This window comes from Plectropomus leopardus, chromosome 21 (assembly GCF_026936395.1).
Source record: "Plectropomus leopardus strain MGB_pleo_1.0 chromosome 21, ASM2693639v1, whole genome shotgun sequence".
Taxonomy (NCBI): domain Eukaryota; kingdom Metazoa; phylum Chordata; class Actinopteri; order Perciformes; family Serranidae; genus Plectropomus; species Plectropomus leopardus.
Genome location: NC_142196.1, coordinates 20,013,423 through 20,040,473, shown reverse-complemented (window position 1 = coordinate 20,040,473; position 27,051 = coordinate 20,013,423). Strand labels below are relative to the sequence as shown.

At 41.8% G+C, this 27,051-nt stretch overlaps 1 protein-coding gene across 3 annotated transcripts in view; it reads right to left on the bottom strand.

Moving 5' to 3' along the window:
• Positions 1-27,051, bottom strand: part of pou6f2 (POU class 6 homeobox 2) — a 93,474-nt gene that overhangs the window by 8,421 nt on the left and 58,002 nt on the right. For all 3 annotated transcript variants that reach the window (XM_042510685.2, XM_088071814.1, XM_088071815.1), the window contains 4 exons: positions 26,527-26,864; positions 12,764-12,901; positions 6,418-6,627; positions 4,438-4,591 (listed from right to left, as the gene is read on the bottom strand). In XM_042510685.2, coding sequence (XP_042366619.1) covers positions 4,438-4,591; positions 6,418-6,627; positions 12,764-12,901; positions 26,527-26,864 — 840 coding nt within the window. The remainder of the gene's footprint in view (positions 1-4,437; positions 4,592-6,417; positions 6,628-12,763; positions 12,902-26,526; positions 26,865-27,051) is intronic.

Here is a 27,051-nt window from a genome sequence, read left to right as displayed (position 1 = left end):
TGATCGTCTCTAAACAACTTTAAAAAAATAGTCTAGCTCTGGGTCAGGACTTATTTTTTCTCTCTGCCCTTCTGCTTTAAGCAACATGTATCTGAGAGATGTTTGACAAACTAAATTCATCTGTGATGTGAATGCAGGCGTGTCATGGCTCTGACTTACAACTGTAAATCTTTAATCGTACAAATAAAAGCATATAGACAGGAGCACATGACAAAGACCTTTTTAATTCAATAGATTGATCGCTCTTAAGCAGATACCTTGAGTTTGTTTCTTGTATCTCGTCTGTATGAATACACATATATTCTAAAGTTAAATAAACATTAAGGAACCTTTTTAAAAGACATTACTTCATCTATCTGACCCTGTGTGAAGACGGTTCAGGCCGTCAAACCTCCAGCGAGCTTCAAACAACAGCAGCTCAATAGAGAAAACTCTTTATACAAAGAAATGCTGTTTGTGAATCTCCGCATTTGAGCAGATCTGAAAAACTTCACCGAAGCATTTTGAAGAATTTCCCTGCTAATAAAAAGTGATTTCACATTGTACATCAATGTCAGGTGCCCTGGCATCCTGCTTACTAAAGCAAAGTTTGTGCCTCTGAATTATTCATCTTGGTCATTATCAATGAATTATTAAAGGAATCCTCCAAGCGTATTTAAGCAAAAATCTATGGGGCTGCCATCTCGTTGTGCCTCATAAGTGACGTGTAGCGTATGCGGCGTGCTCCAGACGTGTGAACACTTGCAAGATGAGGGACTGGAGTCTCCGAGACGACTAAATGGGAGGGATGAGCACTCACAGCTTCGGGTCCCATCATCTCCACATTGATGAGCATCTCTTCATCATTCCCAACAGAGTCTATTTACTCAGTGGTTTGAAAGACTAATGGCACTCTCGAGCAACTGGTCTGACCTCTGGATCCATATTTGTCTTTGGACATGAAGTCGCAACCCAAACATGATTTACCATTTAAACCCTTTCAATCTATTTTGCAATAATGAACGGCTGAGTAAAGCTTTCACAAAACAAACTGAGATGTAAATAAAATTTTTGAAAAGCCAAATTAAAAAACAACTGAAACAATGGAGACAATCAATTTCTCCGCCTCCACAAGCTACTTTTCTTCACAGCAATAATGCACTAACAAGCTTAATAATTACATCAGGACAATAACAAGTTAAACACTATATTTATCTGCTGAAAAGGAAAATGAGAAAAAATACCTTCATAAATTACAGGCAAGACTCATGTTATTACGTGCCAGGCGAGAAATGAATTCAAGCTTTTGTCTTCTTGTTTTCTTTTGTTCAAATGTTCATAATCAGCCTCCAGTCTGGAGTTGTGACAGACCATTCTCGATGTAAGAAAACTTAACCCAATTTGCCAAAATAAATGTTTGCATAACATGTTTCTGCAAAATACAGATGCGTTAAATTTTTACATTACTATGTAGCGCATATGTTGAATTGGTTAGGTTTAGGCACAAAAAACACTTGATTATGGTTAGGTAAAGATCATGCTTTAGCTAAAAATATATGGTGGCACATTCTCTACTGGAAACACACCAATGTCTTGGTAAAAAAACAACCACTTTTTGTGGCACTATCCCGTCTGGGACCGCAGCCATGTCCCTGTAAAAATGACCTACATTTGGTGACTAAAGATCCACTGGAATCGCAGTGATGTCTTGTTAAACTGCTTTTCATTGCATTATCCCAGCAGGAAAGGCAGCCATGTCTCGGTAAAAAAACAACCACTTTTCATGGCACTATCTCTCCTGGAAATGCAGGTACAAAACCTCCACATTAGATGGCTAAAAACCTGCTGGAAACGCAGCAATTTCTTGAAAAAAAAAAAAAACTTCACTTTTCGTGTCATTATCCTGGCTGGAAATGCAGCAATGTAAAAATACCCACGATTGGTGGCTAACGATCCACTTGAAATGCAGCAATGTTTTGCTAAAAAAACACCTGCTTTTTATAGCACTATCCCAGCTGGAAATGCAGGAAGAAAACACCTCAAGTGGGGGCTAAAAAACAGCTGGAAAAGCAGTGATAACTCGCTAAAAAAACAAGTTTTGTTGTTTGTTGGTCTTGAACAGTTGTCTGCAGCTTGGCAGGTGTCTCACTCAAGTATCACGACATCCACCATCGCCTCCACCTCCCGATGATAGAGTCAGCTCATAAACTATGTCACTTTACAAACACTGATACGATATGAAGAAAATGTACAAATGTTATGTTTGCAGAAACATACAATGCCAACATTTTCATTAAGTGACTGGACTCAGAAACCTTAAGTCTTAGAAAATGTAACTGTGAAAAATAAATAAGTGATGCTTTCATGTCTCTCAACCAGTGCTTTTTTTAGATCTTATTCACAACACTCAACATGTGATCTGTATCTGGATACATTATCCAGTTATGAGCTTCAGATTTAATGGTTTTTGCATTTACAATTGGTATTAATATGCACTCTCATTATCTTAATTCTGATTGCACTGTGATCGGATATTAATGTAAATGCTCAGTTGACTTTCTCTGGATGAAAAAACATAAAAATAAAAACAACCTCAAAGAAAAAACACAGTTGACATTCTTCTTTCTCATTGACATTTCCCCATCTGATTATTTTTAAATAACAGTAACAGACATTCACAGGCTTTTTAATCTGTTTCTGGCACTTTTGTTTGTGGCCAGTGAATGCAATGACATTTCATCTTCTCTGCTCGGCAGACGACTCTGATTCTGTCATGGGATTTTCCTTTGTGTATGTATGCTGTAAGTGATATTGAGAGGAAGTGATATGGCTCGTACTCAGCATAAAGCATTAATTCCATTTACCACAGGACTCAGCCACGATGATTTTGTGCAGACTCAAAAATGGTTTATAAGATATTTTCCGAGCTACGAGTAAACACAAACTAAACACGGTGTCTACAACAAGTTGATCAATGACGACTTGTTTTTTTATTAAATTCAGTGGCATTGTAGCTGCCTTTGAAATGAGTTTACATGGAGTTTAGGGGAATCGACTCTGACAAATGAAATTTATCTGAATAAAACAGAGTTTTTAAAGGCAGTAGCAGCATGCTGACAGGCTGTGGCCCAGTGATTTATAAGGCTCTGCCAACGGCCCACGCACTGGGAGAATGAAACTTATGTTCATTAAACATAACACACGCCACTTTGGATCATCTAATAAACCAAAGAACTGACAGTCAGGAAAAAATAAAACTATCATAGGAGGCGGGGATCAGTCAAAAGCTGTCCACACTGAGAGTAATGAAGATACTGTGTGTTCGTCATGTTGAATCTTTAAAGGGACAGTTCACCCAAATTACAAAAAAGACATTTTTATTCTTGCACCTCTGTTAGTATCCAGCCATGCAAATAGTTTATTTTTGTTTGAGATATCAGCCTCTGAAATTTATGCCTCCACCTCGATACAATAAAGGTATATTGATATTATATTAATATTGTGATATGAGTCAAGAAAATATGTCTTCCAGCAATATGTCTTCCAGAAACTGTGTCCCTGAAACTCTTATGTTACTCTATTATTCAGTGGAAAGAAGTTCCACTGAAAGCAGTTTGTGTGAAGTTTAGCCAAACTAAAAGTTGAGGATCAATTTACTTTAAGCGGTGTATTGCTCCTCTTACATGTTGAGGTAACAAAGAACTTCTTCTAACCTAAAATGAATGAACACCCGTGCAGCTGCAGAAAAATATGATTACTGCGACTAGCTGCACTTTGCCGCTGCTTGGTGTGTTTTTGGTGATATTCTTCTGTGCCACAGAGCTCCACTGTTGTCCAGTAACAATTGAAAAAAAATCTAAAAAAACCTAAAACACCTCTGAGCAACATGTTCCTTCACTACAATGAACACACTCTGTAGTTTATTTTGAGTCATTACATCATTACATCTAACAATGTTCATTAGAGCATCAAATGAAAAAAACATCATTCCCCCCTATTTAGATAAAAGCTAAAAGCTACAGTACCAAGCTATTTTAGGAAATCATTTAGACCTCTTTAAAAATTAAAGTATTTATTTGTGGCCCATTTTTTTAGGATTTACCTCTTCAGTAGAGGCAAACAGGTTTGAGGCTGCATGGATGGATATCACAGGTTGTACATGATACAATATGGTTATTGTAACTTGGTGCCATGACCTTCTTTATATGTGTTTTCTGTCTGTAACTATATGCATCTACGCTGCTGCCTGTAGTGGTCAGATCTCCCTTGAAAAAAGAGATTCTTAATCTCAATGGGAGTCTCCTGGTTAAATAAAGGTTAAATACAATTTTATTGCACATTCACTGTCATATAAGATGATACAGTAAGTGGACTTGTACAAACGGAGAAGGGTTATGGTTCTTTCTTCTGTGTTTTTGAGGGCATGTTGTGTTTTTGTGAGCTGTGTCGGACACTTACTGCTGACCAGCTGCCCCACGCTGAGAGCCGAGGAAGAGGAGGAGGTGGAGGAGGAGGAAGAGGCCTGGTGGAGAGGACTCTGTCTGTGGGGCATGTGGAGCAGGTTGGGCTGAGATGATGCGGGGCCTGTCTGACCCTGCTGAGCCTGAGGCAGCTGGACACACACACACACACACACACACACACACACACACACACACACACACACACACACACACACACACACACACACACACACAGAGCTGATGCAATATTTTGACAGCGTGCAGTACAGAAAAGTATCCACGATTCCCTCACATCATCACAATAATCATCATTTATAGTAATCATGTCATTATGGTGATTGGGCTGTAATATTAAATCTAATCAACCAATCAACGGCTATTAAATTAGCCACTTAGAGGTGACTTTAACGTCATTTACCTTATACCTGATGAATAAATGTTAATTACTGCCTGCAGTATTTATACTGACAGAGCGGAGTAAAGTGTCAATAGTTAGCTCAATAGACTACAGCAGAGGTTTACTACTGCAGGAGACAGTGAGAGTCAACTCAGGTACTCCACAGCTCTGCACTCGCTTCTCTGCGGAAATCAACTTAGTCAAAAAAAAAGGGAAACTGCTCATGACAATTAGAGTCTTCTCTCGTCATCAGAGCTGTGAGGATGCTAATAACAGCAGCCTGAATCTGAAATATAAACATGTGGACACAGCAGTCCCCATATCAAACATAATTCATGATCCACAAGCTACGTGCTCTGATGGCGAAAAAAACGATGTATTTTCATGTTTTATGCACATTTGAATAGCTTTTACAAGATCAAGATGGTACGTCTTCACTTTTAAAGCGAAAAGCTGTCTCCGCCATGAGCTAGGCCGGCTTCTTCTCTCCTTCTTTGCTATTAATTATTTTCTCTGTGGCATGTGTTTGTTTGGATGGTGGGGGGTGTCAACAGCGATGCACACACTGTCAGGACTGTTGACAGGCTCGGAGAATTATCTAGCTTCACTGGAAATATTCTAGACTGCAGGCTCTGACAACCGTAAATTATGCCCGTGGAACAATGTGTACATGCGGGCTTTGAAGTGTAGACAAAAGCATAAACATTATTACAAATGCATTAATTCATTCAAGAGTATGATCTGGTGTTTCGGGGAGCCTCAATTAGGTGTCCATCTGATGAAAGTTCATCCATCCTGCACTGTACGGGCCTTCACTTGAACTTTTACCCTGTAATTCTGCACTGACATCGTCATTATCAAGTCAATAACATTTTCATTGTTGTGCGCATGCATCTGACTCCGCAACTGAACGCTATATAGATCTTCAAACTGTGAGGGGAAAATGTCTGAGAGTTTCTCACAGTTTAAACTCAAATCTGGTGCACAGGAGAGACAGACGTTGTGTGTTTTCTGCACTTTGCTTTATATCAAAACAAAATACTTCTTGTTCAGGTCAGAGAGGACAAATCATAAGGCTGGAGAGTGTGATTGAGGAAGGAGAGGTGGAGAACAGAGCATGAGTGTTTGAGTTTTAAGTGGGGTGATGAAAAGTGTGTCTTTGTGGGTTTTTTTTTTTTTGGTTTGGGCTCTGCAGGGGCGCAGCAGGCTCCCTGAGACTGAGTCTGAAAGGTTGGCTGACAAGTGCTTTCTAAACACACACACTGAAACATGCAAACACACACACACTTGAACATTTGTACCAAAAGCTACAATTTGCCGGGTGGAATGATGCAAATGAGTGTTATGAGTGTTGAAGCAGGAGAAAATACGAGGTGTTTAGCATAAAGCAGACCTGACTAGCAGTACTGGAGTATTGTTTTCATGAATAAACAGAGCTCCGGTGTGACTCCACTAGGTGTTGCTCATTCAACAGTTTTAAAGTAAGCTCTTGATCATCGTTGAGACATCAGTATATAATAAGCTGCTCTACAAGATCCAAGATATGTGTGTGTTTTTGTGCATCAGAGTGTGTGTTACCTGCTGTCCAGGCTTGATTGGTGACAGCGTGATTCCCTGGGTGTTGATGACAGGCAGGATCTGATTGCCGATCACTGTGGCGATGATCTGGCCTTGAGCGTTGGTCAGAAGCTGAGGTGTAATTGGCTGTACCTGCAGTGCTGGGTTGCCACCCCCTGATTGGCTGGAGGGCCCTGCAGAGTTGGGCATCAGTGGGATTGTTCCAATTATCTACAAAGGGGGTAGAGAGGAGACAAAATCAGCTGGGCAGTTTTAAAAAGAAGACAGAGCGGAGAGGGTAAACGCTACCGGAGGTATCAGTCTTGATAATCTCTGACGCTGTGAGGCTTTTTTTTGCATGTGATCGTGAACAAAGCATGAGCTGGTCATTTGTGTTATGAGGTTAATCAGGGTGATTTTGAGAAACAAACATGCACAAGTGTGCACTGATCATCTGTCACTGAGGTGGTTTTACAGGCTCGAGCGAGTGAAGCCAGAGCAGACTGCTGGGAGCGCACTGCAAAGGTCAGCGCTGAATACCTGTGTGTGTGTGATGGTGCACACCACTGACTGTATTATCCATCACCAGGCCGAGACCAGGATGAGTGTGCGTATGTGTGACTGTGTGTGTCTAAGTGTGTTTGTGCCTAAGTGTCTTTGTCTGTCTCTGGTAAGAAGGAGTGAGGCTGCTGAGAGACACAAACCCCCATTTCACCCTCTCTCTCACACACAGAGGAAGAAGTGGAAAGAAAGAACAAGAAAAGAAACAATAAGAGGGAGAAAAGAGGAGCATCAGAGAGTGAGACAGGACCCTGTGTTTCTAATTCAACTCTCAGGGTCCCAGGGGTACTTCACCCCTCCTCCACCCCCCCTCCAGCCCGTGCTTTCCTCTCCTCTGTGGCTGTAATCAGGAAGGGCAGATCAAAGGGGGCGGCAGAGTGTCACTGCAGCGTTTTAGCTCTCAGAGCTGCCAGAGTGTGGCCAAGAGTGGCGCTTTAGGGGGGACTTAGCGCCTCTTCACCATGATGAAGGTTAATGTCATCTGGGGACTGGTTCTGAGCAGTTGTTGCCCCGTCCCCCCACTGACATCGCTCCTCCACCAAGCCTCATTACACCGGAGAGCAGCTCAACGCGGATGAGACGCCCATCATTCCAAATTCTGTTATTTGGCAACTGGGCAAAGAGCTGCTTTTGCAAAAAATTGTAACTCTTTAAGTTTATGTTTTAGTGTGAGCCTCTAAACCTCAACACAAAACTACAAACAGCTTCTACATAGCATTATTTGAGCCTGTCTGGCTCCCGAGTCTCTATCGCCACAGCTGATGTGTTACAGCGCGTGGTCCTCCTCCCCCTCCTCCTCTCTCCCCCGTCTCTTTGACATAATAGGGAGGGATCAGTGAGAGAAAGGTGGGCCGACAATCTGTAATTCATCCCTGCCACGGCTCATTTGCTTACGTTGCTTCGCATTAGGGAAGAGATAATTTATCTCTCTCTCCGCGCCGGCTTTACAAATTCGCTGTAATGCTCTCCTGCCACTTAGCATATTTTATTGCCCTGCCTGACGCTCTTGTCTCCCGAGTCCCACTGATCCCGCTTTGCATGCCACTGTGGCAGGGAACTTGTTCCGCTCAATTATTCATCATCATTGGACTAAGTGGTTGTTCTATAAGCATAATAAAAGAGCAGGGGACTGACAGCTTAGCTCTCGTCCCTGTCCCACCATGCATCGCTTCTCCATCAGACTATCTCAGGCAGATGTTTCATGGCAGTGTCTCACAGCTCTGTTAGGGCTGGAAGAGTTCTTTGAGTAGTCAACTGTTTGAGTGCTAATTTATAGACAGAAGGGACTTTATTATTCACTTTTTAAATAGGAAGTAATGAATTCAGTAATGCTGAGGTTTACAGCGCAGCTCCCTCATTTATAAAAGTGGTCTTAAGTTTATAGTTTGAGATAATCAAGGCTGAGTATCAATCTTCAGTACTCTTAAAAAGACTGAAATCAAGGTATCTATCTCTTTTGTAGTTTCCTTGACTGAAAAGCATCTGTAGCATCAAAAAGGGTGAATTACTGACATAAGTATTTTTCATATATCTAGGTTTATGTGTTCTTTTCATAAAGATTTCCAGATCAACTTCAGCTGACAATGCTTTAGGCAAAGTTCATCATTTAACACTGATGTATTTGTCAGCATGTCAACATATTTATATTCTCCTAATCTCTGTACAAAGCTGTTTGCATATGAATGCAGAATCAGTAGGCAAAAAGATTTTGGTATTGGAAGTGTTCTGGTTTCTGTTCGTAGTCCTGGTAGTATTGACCAAATACGCTCGAATGGCAGGTAAACAGTCCGTGCGAAGAGCAAAAGAGGCAAAATGCATTCAATTGTCTGATGACAATTTCACGTTTTATCAAGCGGCAACCTCCGAGGCTGAGAAATGCAGCCAAGTTTTAAAAATTGTAGTTCACTGTATGGCCCCTTGAGGCTGGCTCTAAAACAGAGTAAATTTCCATAGACCCCTGTGTTAAAATCCCCAACTTTACAGCAGAAATAAAATGTTTACAGCCTGGTGCAAAAAACGTTTTTGGTCTCTGTAGCTAATTTAACACTAACGACAACTAACCTAACATAGCGTTTTTCTCAGGGCTTTCACTTTCGGACCAAGGAGTGAAGGGGCTGATTGTGGACTGATGTGTAGGTTTGGAGGGAGAGTCACGTAAATCCTCCAGCCACACCTACACCGACTCGTAAATACTGGCCATTGCTCCCAGAGGCTTATCATTGTCACACTGATAGCCAATGGATTTCTAGATAGATACAGAAACAATGGTATCAAAATAAGTCTTGTTTTGATAATAAAAACAAACCTTAAGTGTAAAAAAAATCTAAAATTTTCAAAACATGTCAAACCTACACATGAGAATTATTTCCTACTGTTTACTTGTGTTCAATTAATGAAAATGCTTAAAGCTTTTTTAAACCTTATGTAACACCTCTATTATGTTTATAGATCAACAAACTTTTGTGTGACTAAAAGTGAAAAAAAAGTCAAATAGCAGCAACTGCCAAATTACTGATTTCATTCATGTTAATGCTGATACACATTTGGTTTTACACCAATGAAGTCAGTCTTAAAAAGGTGGCAAAGTTCACTTTTGGTTAATGTGTACTTCCACACCTGCAGTTCTCCAACTTAACAAACACTCTCTGGACAAAAAGCCAAAATTTGATGGAGACATGCAATCATTTCCATTTCTTAAGGTGCAATTTCATACCACCGTTTCATAAATAAGCAGCTTTCAGGACCTCCTTTTATTCACTGCTCTCCTCAGTTATCTTCCAGTTTGTTCTCCTTTATTTGGCTTCCTGTGTTTGCTTCCCGCTCCACTTCGTATGGCGTGTGAGTAACGTGCCTCTCGCCACCCAGCAGAACTCATTAAGATTATGCTGCTCTTGTTTCCACAGAAATGTCATCTCATCTCTCCAGCCAGGGCAATCTGTGTCTTTAGCCATGGTCGCCAGGCAATATCTCTGCCCATTTTCTCTCCTCCACTGTTCATGCGGTGAATTGAGACCCGAGAGGGGAAATGTTTGGGAAGTTTGGACTCGTGTCAACACACAAGTCCAAAAAAGCCAACATTCAGAGCAAATCAAAGGCTAAAACAGGAGACTCATAATGGTGCACTGGACAGAAGATATTTCCTTGGCAGGGTGACAGGCATTTTCTATTAATACAACAGCATTTGTTGTATTTTCTCAACTATACAGCAAGATGCAGATTCAGTAGATTAGTGCAGCTATGATTCTTTTTTTATTTATCACAGAAAAATATGAAACATTAGCTGGCTGCAGCCCCTCAGATGCAAGAATTTGCTCATTTTCTGTGTTTTATGTCATTATAAATGTAATATATTTAGTTGTGCAGTGTTGGTCGCACAAAACAAGCAGTCTGGGAACTTGTAGGGCATCGACTGAATAATTGATACTGAGAATAATCAATAGCTGCAGCCTTACAGTGGATTTACAATGCAAGGGCAGCAGCAGTTTACACTGTGGTTACACTTGATCTAAGGGCTGGAAGCTTCTATCAATACAAAGGGCACACTTGCTTTGCAGGTTAACTGTGCATGTGTTTCTTACCTGTTGTTCTCTGCATTACTGCCACCCTGAGAGCCAAAACCCTCGCCAAAGACCGAGAATGCTGGGTAAAGTACGAGTCAAAAGAGTAAAACCGTTGGATGGCCTCACTACCCATATTCAAGGATAAGAGGGTTCCCATGCACAAAGCTAAGGCATCAGGATTTCCCAAACTGGGATTTGCCACACACATAAACCATTTCAGTGTGTCTACGGCTTCCAGGACGCACAGTATGCTCCATGAAACAGCCCTTAATGTCCTCATTTCCCAACACAGTTTTACTGACATATTAAAGCTGAAGGCAAAGTGAGAATTTGCACTGAATAGAAGATGTTCACAAAAATGCCACAGATTCACAAAGGAAGAAAAAAAAATTCAGGAGTGAGAGTGACTTAACAATATTCTGGCTTTTATCCACAGCCTTAATCACTGTTGTAGAGGCAGTGAGGATAAAAGAACCTCATTGATTCTCCTTGGAGAATAAAAAGGCTGGGGCCAATATAATTAAGGTTTAAAAACATATTGAACTCTGAGCGTCCATCAAACACGGCACTTTTCAAGGTCCCCAGAGCTCTAGCTTATGAAAAGGTCTTTTGACAGAGCTGTAGAGGAAATTAAGAGGTCAAAGACAGTATATCACGTTTTAAATTCAAGAAAAGGTGACTTTTTACTCATGGAGCCCTGCGATGACAGATATTGTACTGTAAATTCCAAAGAAACACTGACGGATAAAAGCAGTTCTTTTTTAAATACAAATCATAATCAGATAAAAGCTGTATCCTGCTTTGTAGCTTTTTCATGCTGACATAAGTTCTCAGGGTGTGTTTGGTGGACCTCCAGCCTGGTTTGAGGTGTGTATTAGCCTGTATAATCTCCTCAGTATTGGGGGTGAGGGGGGGCGGGACCCTGTGATATGGTAGTGCATGTTTCAGAGGCCTCCGTCTGAATAATGCTGTGGAATAATGAGGTGGGGAGCAAAGGCTGTAGCCCACGGCTTTGACCGTCTCTGTGACCTGATTATGTCAGGGACTGTCAGCCGCCAAGACACTACAAAAGCACAGAGCATCCCATCAAGTCCATATCCACAGTGATCTGTCCCCAGTGCTCCAGGCACCTTGTGAGCCAGGGAAGTCCATACTGTCTCATTAGCGACGTTTAGCATCAAGCGCTCGCACACAGACAACACTTTACTAAAAACAATGAGGCATGGTCACACTGGTGGAACCTTATTCCTGCGAGATAAATGTCAAGTTTAACTATTAAAAAATCTAGCGTTTTTGTAGTGCTAAGAAATGTCACCCACTGCTTCCCTTTCACCGTGTTTGTGTTAATTTTACACTACGGACAGTGCAAGGGTTAAAAGATGAAACAGGGGTTAAGGTAAATAACACAGAGTGGCATGAAAGGGCACATTGTCCATACAATTTTCCTTTAATATGTGCTGTGTGCACCTGCGATAAGATGATTCATTAGATAAGGTCCCACAATGACAAGCATCATCGTTCAAGCCTCTGGCTACTGATGGAACAATTCTGCAGCCACCCTGTAAATATGACAAGGTCAGCGTTTTACTGCGACAGGCGCATGCGGATAAGAGAAAGAAGAGCTTTGTTTATTCCCAAAAAGCTTAATATATGGTGGGCTGGTTACTAGAGTGGTGCTCCAAGACAACACCACAAGAAATCTATGAGGAAAGATCAGAAATACTCTAACAATGTTTTTATTTGGAGCTGCACATGATAGATGGTCCAGCAACATCTCTTACAGATCTGCTACCAACGAAACTGTGGTATTTAATTAGCTGTATACAGAGTGGCCTGGGGATGACGTTTCTCTGTAGGCAAACCCGGAAGCTAACGTCGCCATGATACCTTAATCAAAAAGCCTACGTGATTTCTCCATTGGATTTTTGATCATTGCATAAAATAAGCTCTGTGGGAAACAAACATTTATGATACTTGCACGTTTTGTTCAGCAAGATAATCTTCGCAAATTAACACCACTTCTAGGATTTTTGAAGCCTTAACACAGTCGCCAGAAGTAAAATGCTAATGCTAAGGCTATAACAAGCTACACTACAGTCCTATCGCCACCGCTACAAGGCTGTAAAGTCCTGTTTGGCGTGGTTCCGTGTGATGATGTTCTGTAGGCTTGTTTGGAGACTCATTCCTGGGGTACTTTACTTCATTCAGAAAGTTATTTTTAGCATGCTAGCACCCACAACACTGACCTGTCCTTGTGCGTTGGTGACCAGCTGACCGGTGGCTCCTTGCAGGTTTGACAGGGCGTTGCCGAACACCTGAGAACCAGCGATGGATCCCATGGCTGCTGCCGCCGCTACCGCAGCCTGGCTTGCCAGTGGATTTAGCTGTCGAGGGGAAAGAAATCATTTGTCAAAACTGCAAATCTTAACCAGTTTAGTCAGGGGTCCCACACATTTTCGTGGACAAAATTTCAAAACTTTTTGATGACTTTTAGACCCATGATATAAACTCTATTCAAACAGTTTCAGCTTGCTGGCATAAATGAGTGGAGAGATGGACCCCGAGGAGAAAATGAATAAAAGTACATGATGGTAAGTAAAGCATTGACAAACGTAGGTGCATGTAAGAGCTTTGTTATGTCGACAGCTACAGGAAATTGATTTTTACAATTCCATGACTTTTCAAGCTTGGAAAATGTGACTGTGAAATTCCATGACTTTTCCAGGTTTTTCATGAATGTGGGTACCCTGTTTAATGCAACTTGTTAAAAAAGAAGCATGTTGAGGAGGGTTCGGTGTGGGGGGCTTTATTGTTACAGGGGCCAGAATAGGCTAACTGCAGTGATACCTGTATAGTCCAGCAAACAGGGCTATGCAGTCCATCATACAGTTCCCAGAGGCCTTTGCTCCTGGACCCAGTGGGAAGCTCGAGGGTAGGGAGGAGCAGTGAAAACAGGAGGGTGGTTGTGAATAAGTGGCCATTTTACCACTCTAAGTGCTTCCTCTGGCCCCCAGGGCTCCCCCCGGGCCGAGCCGAGCCTCTCCACCCGCAGCAACGGCCAAACAGCATCCCGCTCTCACAATAGAGCCAGGCAGTGAGGCCATGCATCACTGTATCGCCAAGCCCTTCAATACACTTCGACTAAGAAATCCTCCTTCCTCATAATGCACTAGCACACTGTTACTTAAAATGACCATCTTTACCCCCGCTGTAATGGACTCATCTGGTCTGGCCTGTGGTTGTGAAAAGAGGCTCCTTGCATCAGGGACAGGTTGTAGAGCCCCGCCACATCGCCGAGATTACCCATATAAATCAAGCTAACCACTTATTAGGGGGCTGAAAATGCACTGCTGATTTGGTTGTAGTGCAGCAGAGCAAAGTCTTATTAGGTTGAGTAAGTAGATCAAAGACCAAGAAGAGATAGGAGACCTCCCAATTACTCAACAGAATAGAGAAATAATAGAAACACTGCTAAGAAGCAGGCTGCCTGCTCCCTGGCTGCAAACATATTCAAACAAAACTGCTGAAAATTAAAAGCAAAATTTATGTAAAAGGTTAAAATCAAGCATTGCAAGTGTTTTATATATTATTATGTACTGTAAAAGAAATTCTTTTCCTGAAAGTGTCAATGTTTCCACACTCTCTGTGCTCTACAGGGAATTCAGCTGCGTTCATCTGAAATCATTCGGTTGCCATTCATCTTTTATCTTACCCCACCACCATATATTATTACACTTTCTGAAATCAAATGATGAAAAAATGCCACAGAGCGATCAATACTTTTTCATTGACAGTAAAGGTTAAGCACATTAAGAATGACACTGCATTTGTCTTATGAAATCATATTTCATGTAGGTGGCCTCAAATTGGCCGTGATTGATATTGCCTCCCCTCGTCTGAAAGTCATCCAGTTTTTTCTCGATAATCGCAAGATTGTCTTTTATGTGTCCAGCAGTTGTCCTTCGGAAATCTGGACATCTCAAATGTTAGAAAAGTACGATCTCGATTCTGACTTTAAATGTAACAGTAACCCAAAGTAACAGGATAATAGAAACTCAACATTTGTGACATTTGATTGTGAAAGTTCCCCAAAATACATGTACTATAGCATGTGTAAGGTAATGTAGGAGCTCTCACACACACAGAAATTTGCTTTATATGTTAATTAAACTCAAAGATCAACAGTAGAAGACACATGATCATGTGTAGAGCTAAACCTATTAGTCAAGTAATCCAGGGTTTCTGTTGGTGCCTGTCCATGTGTATCATTTCAAATAGTTAATGAAAAAATTCTGGCTTTTTAAGATGTGTTTTTGGTTTTTCACTAAAAAATGACGTTCACTAAAAGATATATGTCCTATGATGCAATTAAAAGATTTGTTTCCTGATAAAATGTGAGGTTAAGTGGTTAAGAGTTTAAGCATTTTTTGTGACTCTAAGGATAATATAGTGTTGTTCATGTAGTGGAAGATTTCAGTTTATCACATTGCACATAATTTATTCCAAAACATGTGATTTCTCATAATATTCCCTGATGTTTGGTTAACATGGTTGTTGATAAGAGAGAATTTATTATTGCATCTTATATTGCAAATTCTTGTAAAGATGCATCCTCTTAGCCAAATTTTTCATTACCCAGTATGTTTTTGAAAATAGTGAAATTCAATAAACAACAATCAAAAATCATTTATCCTTTTGTCCTTTTTTGGCGTCTTCTTACATTGGTGACTGCTGCTTTTTCAGTGTCTATTTTTTCTAGATGGTTCTGGTAACTTATCAGTTTTGGTGGTGTACCTTAATTCTAATTCATGTTGAGGTCTGATTCATTTGACGACAATAAACTGTGCAATATGGGACTACACAACAACTGTTACTGAGCCACGGTGATAAAGCAATTTGTTTTGGTTCATGCACTGACCATGGAGCACAATTCATTTCTTTAAACATCATTTTCATTATTTAACATACGACTTTCAGCCTTTACTGATGTAACTTTATTTTGGTGAGTGTACAGATGATGATATGATAAATATTTGTTTTTATTACAATCATCATCACAATCACCAAAAATGTACACATACGGTGGTGATAAATACACATTCATTATGGTGGCAATTGGGAAAAGTAACAATTTGTTGTAAGAGACAAAGAAAAAAAAATCCTGTTTGACATTTTCTTTACTGAACTACAACCGTGAAGTGATACTTTTGTTTTGAAACGCTTTCAGAAAATGCTCTTAGAAAGTGAAACAGCTAAAAGCAGCAGCAAAACAGAGCTGAAACATCTTGACATCATGTAGTGCCGAGGGCATTCTAAAGTATCTTTTAAATAGTAAAAAATTCACATTTGAAATAGTTTCAAAATTATATGCGAAGATGAATTTTGCAGAGACATGTGTAAGCAAGTATAATGCACATTAACACCTGTATTCTTAAAATCCTTAAAGTAGGAGATTTTCAGGGACTTTTCTTGTGATATGAAGTGCTGAACTGACACTCAGCAGGTAATTTCCCCTTTGCTTATAACTGGAGAAGCAGTAGTGGAAAAGTCGAAATACAACCTTGACAAACTGCTGTGGTAGTTTTGTGGATATAAAATACATTCGTAAGTGTTGATAAAAGGGGTTCTTGAAGCCATAATGGTGAAAACACAGCACTATGGTTGCTGAGATGTTGAATGGGGACACAGAGAAAAGCCAACACGGCCAGTTAAACAGACTTAAAAGGAGGCTACAGATCAACACACAGATAATGTGATCCGCTTGGGTGAGCACACCCAGAGTCTCCCTGAAAATCTGCTGTGCTTGGTGTCATTGTGTGAGTGATGGGTTGTTGGAGAAGCTTTCAGATTTATTTGAAATATTATCATTGTGTTTCATTCAATGATAGCCCTTTCAGGTGCTATGTTATTCTGGTAAATCTAGGTGAAAAGAGAGCAGGCTTTATTGCTGCTGCATCTTCCTGGCACTGGGTAATATGGATAGCAGTTGGAAGGAGAGCCAGGAATAAGGAGAGGCGAGGCTGTGTTCAACACCTAAACAGGTGATTTTCCGCCACGGTGACTCCTCTCAACACCTCGGCGGGAGGCACAAAATGACAGACCTGGCCTAGCATTTGTACTGATTGCATGTGTTGGAGGAGATAAACAGTGATCTTCCAGTTTGCAGAGCCTGCATGTTAACCATTGTGTTTCATTCTTTTCAGTCGCCATGAAAAGGGGCGTCAAGAGGATTTTCGGTAGCATAGAGCGCTCTGGTCAGTGTTGAGATAACAATAAACTAAAGCCAGCGCATTTGTTAAAGAAATGTCTGTTAGAGAGTTAGAGTCATGTACAACATTTTAGTTTTACTGTCCATCCCCATGTGAAGCAGCAGATCTAAGAACTGCTCAAGCCTCCATTATATCATGTGACATCATTTTGTCACCTTTAAGTCGCCGCAACTGCTATCACTCTCTGCGCTTTCACAGTTTAATACAGCCAAATATGAAAGGGCTACACAGGGATCAGCAAACACAAAATAAGTGTCTCTGAGAGGACAAAATAGCCTGCAAATTGTTAAAAATGCATCTTTTCTCTGGATGGTATGAAGGGTGGGGAATCTAGACTCCGCCAAGCTCTCCGTCGCCTGTTTGACCATGAGGGTCACCTGGTGCAGCAACCCGTGTAATCTCAGGAATAGAGGGAAAAATAGCGTCCCCGCAAACCGTGGAGAGTCCCCTGGAAACCAAAATTGTCTGACACAAACTAACTGGAGTTTATTCTTGGTTTTGCTCTTTTCATGTGGCCGTTTTAAACTTAATTGCTTTTTTTTTTCTGGGGGCCTGCACAGGACAAAAAAAGAGCAAAGATAAATGGACAAAGTGTTGCAGACACAAACAGGCAGGCAGATTTGTCTACGTTCAGGCTTCAGCGGTGTGTAAAACTTATTTTCTGCTCATCTATGATTCAGCAACAGAATCAAACATTTATCTAATATATCAGAGAAAAGTGAAAGAGAATGTAAGACCACAGGGAACGATTTAGCAAATTAGTGGTCAGTGAAAACAGCTTTATGTAAACTAAAATCTTTTCCTTTTTTAAAAAGTCTCTCAAATTGATTACATGTGGAAGCATGCTGTGAAACTGCCATAAAAGTGCGTCAAAGTGGGTCAAATTAACAGTCAATAGCACTATTGTTTTTGAGAAAATTGTCCTTTATCTGTCGAACAACATGGAAGTTTCCCTTGTTCTTCCCGGCCCCACATCCTCCCTGCTCTTTTCCCACTTCGGAGTGAATGTAATCAGCTGTGACATGAGAAAACACGTTCTCTGTCTGTCAGGACTCTGCTAGTCTTCCGCTGACAGTCCTCTGCTGACTCCCCTCCTCCTCCCTCTCTGAAAACGGCCTCTCCCTGCACCTCCCTGTCTTCCCTCCCTCACATCCGCTGTGCTTATGAACATCAAAATGCCATTAGGCCCTCCAAAACACCTCTGGTCCCTTGGTTAGCGGGGCCTCGCACTGTGGTCGTGCACTCTGAGTCCTCCGAGCCCCGGCTATTGCTCACCACTGGGCCTCTGCTCCAGCCGTTGTGAAAAATAAACCCCCCAAAAAAGACCCATTCTTGGGGAAAAATATTGGGAAGTGAAAGACAGATAGAACAACTGGGGCAGATAACACCCGGCAAAATACAATAACGCTGCATCCGGAGACGGTCGGACATTGTAATTGCTTAAGGCAGTGGAGAGATGGTGGTGGCAGCAGGCGTGGAGGTGGCTGAGATGGCATGGCGGGTGCTAATGGAGTGATGTCATATGAAACGCCAAAATGACAGCTAGTTAACTGAGGAGGTTTGGCTGATCAAATAAAATGCATTAACTCCAGGAAATGGATATCGCGGACAGCCTCAGAAATGGCCATATCTAATGAGGCAAAATGCAAATGAAGGAGGAAAAGAGTCGTGAAAACGTTTAAACTAACTATAAAGGGATGATGGAGTGTCGGACAGTGGCCGTCAATCTCCCCACTCATTACCCTCATGTGAAATTAACAGCAGCTTTAATCATTACATAAAATCTGCTCCAGCCCATTTGTTGATAATTGTAAGGCACAGAGGTTCAGAGTGGGTTCTTTGTCATCAATCACAGCAGCAGTGTATTTCCTCTGGTTAGGGGACACTCTGCGAGTAAAAATATAAGTTATACTACACTCCTCTTACACTATTTCTCTTGCTGAGGAATGATCTATAATATTTAGCTGTTTCCAGATGTATTAAATTTGAAACTACTTGGTGATTAAGTATCTACAGGAAAGTGCTGACCATTTCAGCCTGTGATGTGACATATTTGGTGCAGTTATTTCTGTACCATACTCGTGTTGGGTTGGAAATCATAGCAGCGTTAAACCGGTTTTGCAGTAAATCTACTGCTGCTCCGGCTATGACTATAAAGTGGATACCTGGCTACGTTTTTTGGTTGCTGTGAGAAAATGAAAAATAAAATCATTAAAGTCAGGAGATCAGACTGTAAAGAAATTATGAAGACTATTATTTCGGTGTATTATTAAAGACTCCCTCCAGCCTTTGGAATACAATTACCTCAATTATTCAATACGTAATAAAACATGTATCTTGATTTTAGGAGTTCCATCGCAGCGACTACATCCCATTCGTTTTCATTTAGTTGGAAATGGCTTCTCTTTTCACTCTGCTGTTGTTTGACATATAAATATAGCATTTGAATGACTTTAATATCCTTCTAATCAATGTCCAGTGATCTTTTGATGTCCTCAATTCAATATAGGAAGGGTCATCCATGCCGCAGCTTTATAAACACAATAAAGGTAAATGATTACTCTCCACTGTGGTGTCCAAAAATACGGCCAGTAATGAAGAGAAATGGAGGAGTTTGAGGGGGAGGCCTGTCATGTGTCATTGGCCAACTCTAAGCCCTAAGATTAATCACGAGAGAGGGGCTCTGTGGCTAAGATGTGGTCACCCTTGATCGATAAATCCGCCTCCCTCTCCTCCCTCTGTGTGTCTCTGCTTCACTTTCTCTCTCTCTTTTTCTCCAAAATATACACAATTGTTGGCATGAGCTAAATCAGCATAAGTGGAGAGATGAATTGATGACATTTACAGGCGTATTTTATATCGATTACTCGAGTTTTGACTTCTGAGGATCTTGTCTTTGAGGAGTTGACTTAAGAAAATGCACTGTTCTTGCATTCTAGTTGAGTCTATTTACAAGACCATCATTTGCACATTCCCATAATAAAAGAAGGCATGAAATCACCCAACAGGAAAAATATAAAAAGGCAAAATGCTCCATGTAGAGTTCAGGGCAGCAGAGTACAAGTTTAGAGGAATTTCAATTTACACAGCCCACTATACATTGCAAAATATATACTGAATCTTGTGTCCACAAACCACGACTGAAAACACTGTGGAGAAGAATTTCTGATAATATTCTGCAGGGACCACAAATGGGACTTTTGACTTGGTCTATGAGGAGGGCATAATGCAATAACATTGCATTAGAAGGGTCTTTTTACAGCGTGGCAGCGCTGCGCGGCTGTATTCCTTGTGTGAACCGGTGCTCTGTTTGCGGTCACTAATGGGCATCAGAAATTACAGGCAGTGGAATCGCGCCCCGCGGGGGGACTGGCCTCCTCAGCGGAGCGGAGCACTTAGACAGTGTCTGGGAGCCTGCTGGAGGAGGAAGGGGGGAACTCAATGTCACAGCCCTGCCTCATAATTAAAGAAACCCTATTCCTTATCCACTGTTAGGTGAGCCCTAGCTTGGTGCTCCATCTGAGGGCTCCCCTGTGGGCGTCTAATGCGTGTTGCCCCCAATGTGCATGTGGGCTGATCAGGGAGCGGTGCCTTTCTGCTGGGTGTCGGAGCTGGAAGCCCTCTGACCACCACGGTAGTAGCGGGGCCACGTTTAGAAGAATCGCAGACCTCAGAAAGCGAAGAAAATATCAACTGAGGTGAGGTTTGAAAACCCAAGGAAAACCAGAAAAGCCAAAAAGTAAGTGCAAGGCAGCTTGCAGGTGTAATTTTAAAAGTGAAAGAACCTCCACAGTTTTCCAAATGATCTGTCTGAAATATGATAAATTTAAGTTTTTCTCTGTTTATAAATTCAGGGCTCATCGTTGGTCCTTAAGTCTGTAGATTTTCTTCCTGCCTAATCCCTCATTTGAAGTAAATAAAAGTAGTAGAGCTGTCATGGTCAGGTTGTTTTCCTCATCTAGCTCCCATGCTTTATAATTATTCATATGAAATGTGGTTCTGTTGATGGGCAACAGTCTTATTTTCTGCTTCAGTCAACAGTGCACATTTGTATTTCTAAATTGTGGAGCGCTTGTTATGTAAGGCAATTTTCTGCCTTCTTAAGAGCCGGATCTCCTGTGCATTAATAAGAGGCTAGGCTGAGCTGCTGGAGAGCTGAGGGCCTGTTCATGCTCTAAACCACACAGCACACAGTCTGGCACCACATACCATTTATACATATTTAAAAGTTTTTGTAGGAAATTGTGATTTTAAAACAGGTGTTATCATGGGTTATAGTCAGATGTGAGAAATCTTACAGCTAAAGTGAACACAGATTTTTTTTGCAACTTTACTTGAAGATTAATGTTAAATGTAAGAATACAACCTTTCCAGAGCCACAGCCAGGATTTTAGGAAATACTGATATCATAAATCCAGATTCTTCTAGCCCCTTTGGACACTTTCCACTTTTGACTTTACTCCTTATGTATTTACTCACCTTTATTTACATGATTTATTGTTTTCTGACAATTTATCCTCTAGCATGATGGTCTTTATTTAAGGCTGTGTGAAATGCTAAATAAATGTATTTAATTACAAAAAAAAATTGTCTGACTGAATAACCTTGAGTAAACAAACATAATGTTATGATTTTTTGTGGCTTGTTTATGTCTAGTTTACATAACGCAAATATTGTCTTTTCCTTTTTGTTTAATGTCTGTTTGTATTGTCTTTCTAAAATTCAATAAAATATAAAATTCTAGACCATTTGTTTACCTTTCATGGTTGCTCAAAATGTGTTTTGAACGCGCATGTTTACATTTACTGCAAGAAATCAGTTGAAAAACATCTGTAAAATCATATCTCTATTTCTAAAAAAACTCTGTGATCTTTGTCCAAACCAAAGACACCACATTTGAGTTATGAGACATTTGTTAATGGACTCTTTCTTCAACTTAAGCATTGCCAGTTTCATCGACAAGCCACAGTATGAGCCATTGCGTCCACATTTGAGCATGTCATTTTAATTTTGATTTAATACCCCGTGGAATGATGGCGGCCCGTTTTGCTAAATTGAATAGACGTGGAGCTGATCTGGAAAATCAATTAATCGATGTGCAAGGCTCATTTAATACACATGTTAATATAATGGGAGAGACACCCACCGCCCATAAAAAAAGACACATTTGGAGCAAATTGGACAGTGCTGATTTTAACAGCGGTTGACATAAGTAAAAGTGCACTGCAGCGGAAAACAGTGACATGAGTGTCTGAAGGGGCCTCAGCTGGAGACAAAAGCAGCAGAGATGGGCCCGAGACTTGAGGAGGATGGTGGAGCGAATGGGAGGAGGCGGAGAAAAAGGAGGAGGAGGAGGTGGAGGGGAGAATGGCAAGGAGGTGAGGAGAGATGGAGAGTGCAGACAGCCGGGCCTCTGAAAGGCCGTTGTGGTTGGCAGCCGCTGACCTTGGTGACGATGGGTTTTCACCAGAGGCTTCTAATGAAGGCTGATTGCCAGGGAATAGTGAGGGAGCCAAGGGGTAGAGAGGGGAGCAGGGAGGGGGAGGGAGAGAAGGAGAGAGAGAAAAGGATAGAGGAGAGGCTCAGGTAATTGCAGCACTTGTGGGTCTGAGGCCCTGCGGTCCTGTGATGTCGGGGTGCAGTGGGGAAGAAGAGAGATGTCTGTGGACGCTTTGGTGGTAAATTGTGGAGCACGGGGATGGGAGGCAGGCCCCTAGGCTGTAATTACCCCTATGAGTGTGCGGATGGAGAGTGGACAGGCCCAGTGTGGGGCTCTGACAGCGATCAAGGAGACGACTGCAAAAGGGGAGTAGAGACAGAATCACAGACAGACGGCAGGAGTCTGTCTGCAGGAGTGACGGAGGAGGAAGACGGGACGCCTCCATCTCCGCCAGGCCCCCCGAAAAACCAGCCAGCCAGACACTGGACCTAGGTCAGAGGCTATTAGCTAACACACAACACGCCGGTGACAAGACAGCCGTGACAGGAGCTATGGAGAGATAGCTCAGCAGTGTTGAAGATGCTGCTCTTGGATGGAGAGAGACATAATGTAGAAGGATTTGGATAAAAAAAAAGGCAATAAAAGGCAACTAATTAGACCAGAGGCACAAAGAGAGAGATGTCGGGGCTCCACTGGATGGCGCAGCAGGGTCAGGAGGGTCCGGGGCGTACCAACTCGAATAAGAGAGTTGATAGGCTGGCCTAAGCTTCCTCGCTGCCACGGATCAGTATGTACTACCTCTCCTCTCCCTGCCTGGGCTGATGTAACTCACTGGAGTGGCAAATTACACCAGACCTACAGCTGTAGCCCGACATTATGATTAATTTGATCAGTAATTTCTCCTGTTTTTCATTTTAATCGCCGCGACCATTCTGCTGTGGCAGGTCTTTCAGATCTAATTAAGATCAATTCCGGTGTAACAGACTTGGCGAGCGCCTTTACCCCGTCAAATCCCTGAGCTCTCCGGGCGTGGAGAAAACCCGCAGCTCTAATCAATCAACTTCCAGCAAAATCCAGCGGGCTCCCGCAATCAGCCCATTAACACACTTAAGCAAATTTCATAATCCCCCCCCCGTCTATTTGTCATCGCTGTGGTGGCTATTTCAGGCAGCCATGGGGCCACATCTCACTGTACTCTGCATGTTAGGGAGCAGAGAGGCTGTGGGCGGGGTAGAAAGGTAAATTCTGACTCTGTTTAACCAAATTAGTCGCAGTAATCTGAGTTCAGACCATTGACTCAAGGGGACACAGTCTGTTGTGGTGTGATTTGTATTCTAATCGGGATATTAATGAGCCAATTAATGAATTCTGTTTCTCAAATTAAAAACACCAAACACTAAAAACACCAGGGATGTAATGAATGCTCAGGATTTCCTCACTATGGGTTTACGACGAAGATCACACACCTCCCACGAGAAGAGAATTACAATGGGACATTAATTGGAACATAATGAGTGTTTGTCTCTCTGTGCTGTATTTTCAGCAAATAGTTGAATGGCTGGGTGATTCTGCACGTCTGAATAATGACAGCAGGAAATAGGAGTGTTATCTGTGTAATGCTGATTGTATTATGGTAATTATGACTTGACTTTACTGCACAGACCAGTTCCTCTGGGTGAAGCATGGAAACAACAGAAATGCCCTTCTGTGTCTTCAATTAAAACACACAAAAGGAAGATCCCGGTGACAATTCACGTGTTTGTGAGAGTCTCTGCTCAGGGGAGTCCCCCCACACCAAAATTAAAAACTTCTGTGAATTAACCAGCGAGTTGCTCAGTGATCCTGGGACTGAAAATCCAATCACTGACCGAGGCGGTGGGGAGAGAGGCGGAGCTGCTGTTTAAATCCTATTGCAGCCTTGAGTGGGTGCTGAGGCTGCGACCTGTCCTTGGGCGAGCCCCTCGCTGGGTGACACACTCTTTGACAACACCAGCACTGACCCAGAGAAACTAAACCTTTTACGGCCATTCTGCCTCTCCCTCTCTCTCTCTCTCTCTCTCTCTCACACACACACACACACACACATACACACACGGTCCGTAATCCTATTTGATGAGGCAATATCTTAATGATACCTGATGTGGCCCCTTTGGCCCCCCTCAAGGGAGGTCTGTCCTCAGTCATCATAATCAGCCTCTCTGCTTCTTTCAGAAGACAATCTGTGTAAAGCTAAGGTTCTGATGCATTGAGGTCATTTTGCGTTTTTTGTTGAATTTCCTTGAATTTGTGAACATTTTTCTAAGCAGTGATTTCCTGGTAAATCACAGACATATAAGACAGTCTGACTGTAGTGTACTGGCTATCCGAGGTCTCTGTACGTCGCCTGATGCAAGTTTAATGTTTGAATCTGTATGTTGGTCAGCGGCGCTTGTATCCACAGTCAGACTGGACAGTGTGTTTGGTGCGATGTAGCGGCTAGCCTTTGGAGCCCATTAAATCCGGAGGCTGTTTTTCCTGCTGAGTCTCACTAGGCCGTGACAGGGCCGGAGAGGGCTGCAAGGGGGGAAACAAATAGCCCAACTCATCCTGGCCATAAAGAAGGTTGCACCACAACCCAATAAGGGTCTGACGCTGATGAATGTGACCAGGGACAGAAAGGCGACCCTGGCCAGTCTCCACCAGAAATGAAACCACAGGGATATAAAATAGGTTATTATCGTCACACGGTGACAGCCAGACGGACAGAAGGGCAGAGATGGATGGACGGACAAAGTGACTAAAAAGGAGGTTGAGTAGGAAGAGCAGCAAAGATTAAGGAACTGATTACAGCCGAAGAGCCCAAGGTTAGATAACCTCAGAATCCCTCCTGAGTCTGCCGAGGGAGGATGTGAGTCGTGCTTCTCGTCCGGTTGTGAGGTTTGATGTGCTCAAGTGCCTCAAAGCGTCAGCAACAAGATGCATATACAAAGAGCTCCACAGAGACAGAAGAGCTGCCAGCATCCATTCAAATACTGCCACTTGATAAACATCAAGTGCTGACAGAGAATCAAGCGTTGTGTATACTGCTTAAACACTTCTGCTCTTTAAGTGGAGAGTTACAGAAAATACTAATCAAATTTTTCATAACTAATTAGCTGGGGATGATTGGTTTTCCTGATGCACTTCATTCAACATTTCCATGAAAAATGATTTGAGTGGGCTAAAGGAATCTGAGAGCCTTGTATCTTTCTACAAAAGTGAGCATTGTGACAAAGAAAAAGTGAATACTCGAAAAAGTGAAGTACCCTTAATACTGACAAACATATTGGATTAATGGAATCAGATATAAGTCAGAAGTAACCAATTCACATTAAATACCATTCTTTGGTTGGGGATGCACCAAAACTCTGGGCCAATAGACAATACCAATATTTTGTTATTGTTGTGTTTCATTTGATTTTAGTTATTAATTCCCCCTTTGTGCTGGAGAAACACAGAAATCTTCATTATAAAAAAAGTAAACTATTTTTAAGTTATTCAGGCCTTCAATACACTATCTTTGAATAAGCACAATTTAAATCATATGCAATTATGAAACAGTTTTTTAAAATAAACTTTCTTCACTTTACAAAGATCTTAAACTGCTTATTTTTAATATGGATAATACAATCATAATTCCATTTCTAATATATTTTTGATATTGCTGTGAAAACACTTGTATTTATTCAAGTTTCTTGCCAGGACTACATTTTACAAGATATCATTTGACCACAGCATGGGAACATTATAATTTACCTTCACCCAAGACTCATTTTTAATGAATAGACTTTGAAAGCAAATAATGTAGCTCAGTTTAACCTGTCAGCAGTTATTTGTAGCCACCTGCTGTCCTAACGTCAAAGGTAATTTTTACAGTGTCCTTTCATCCCAAAAGTGTCCCTGGGACAAAAATTACGTAACACAACAACAATAACAAAAAAAAAAAAAACATTGGTGAATATCATCTTATTTGCTGATAGGCTGATGAAAATCAACAAGGCGGACAATGGCCAATATCAATGTGTGGCCAATACTTTGGTGCATCCCTATTTCTTGGTCTAATGTGAAATCATTACTTATCTACAAAAATATAACATTTGTACAAGCCTGAAAAATAAAGTTGGTGCATGAACATCTCAAATTACAACTAAGGGGTGATACGTAGTTACAGCCACAAGTCAGTTGCATACAGTGAATAAAAGTCTGTACCAGATCCGTATGAGGCTACCTCTGCGAGTTCACTTATAAAAAATAATTGGATGGGAATAGTTCATGGACTTACCGACAAAGGCATGGGTGGGGTGACGGGCGAGGGAAGGCTGCGAGCCGGTGACTGGTTGGGCCGGTGCGGCGGGGAGTGCTGCGGTTGTCCAGAGGTGGAGGAGCAAGTGGAGCCTGGAGATGGGACGGAGGTCTGCTGCTGGCTGGGCGGGGTCATGTGATGCTGGGGTGGCAGCTGGTTCTGGGTGTGGGAGAGGGTCTGTTGGTGATGGTGTTGCTGCTGTTGCTGATGCTGCTGCTGCTGTTGCTGTTGTTGTTGCTGCTGCTGCTGCTGGTGGTGCTGCTGCATCTGTTGGAGCTGCTGCAGGTGTTGAAGCTGGGAGTTCAGTGATGAGGTAGCTGTTGATGAAAGAATGGAGACTTGTTTGATTCCTCTTTGTGCTGGAGACCTGAACTATCCACACTGAGTGCAACAAACACACAAGTTTAGACTGACCACACTGTAAAATATGTTTTAGCACAGAAACATGGAGACCTCATTATTTTAGGAATATGCTCACACCTCAGATAGAAATACACTTGGAGG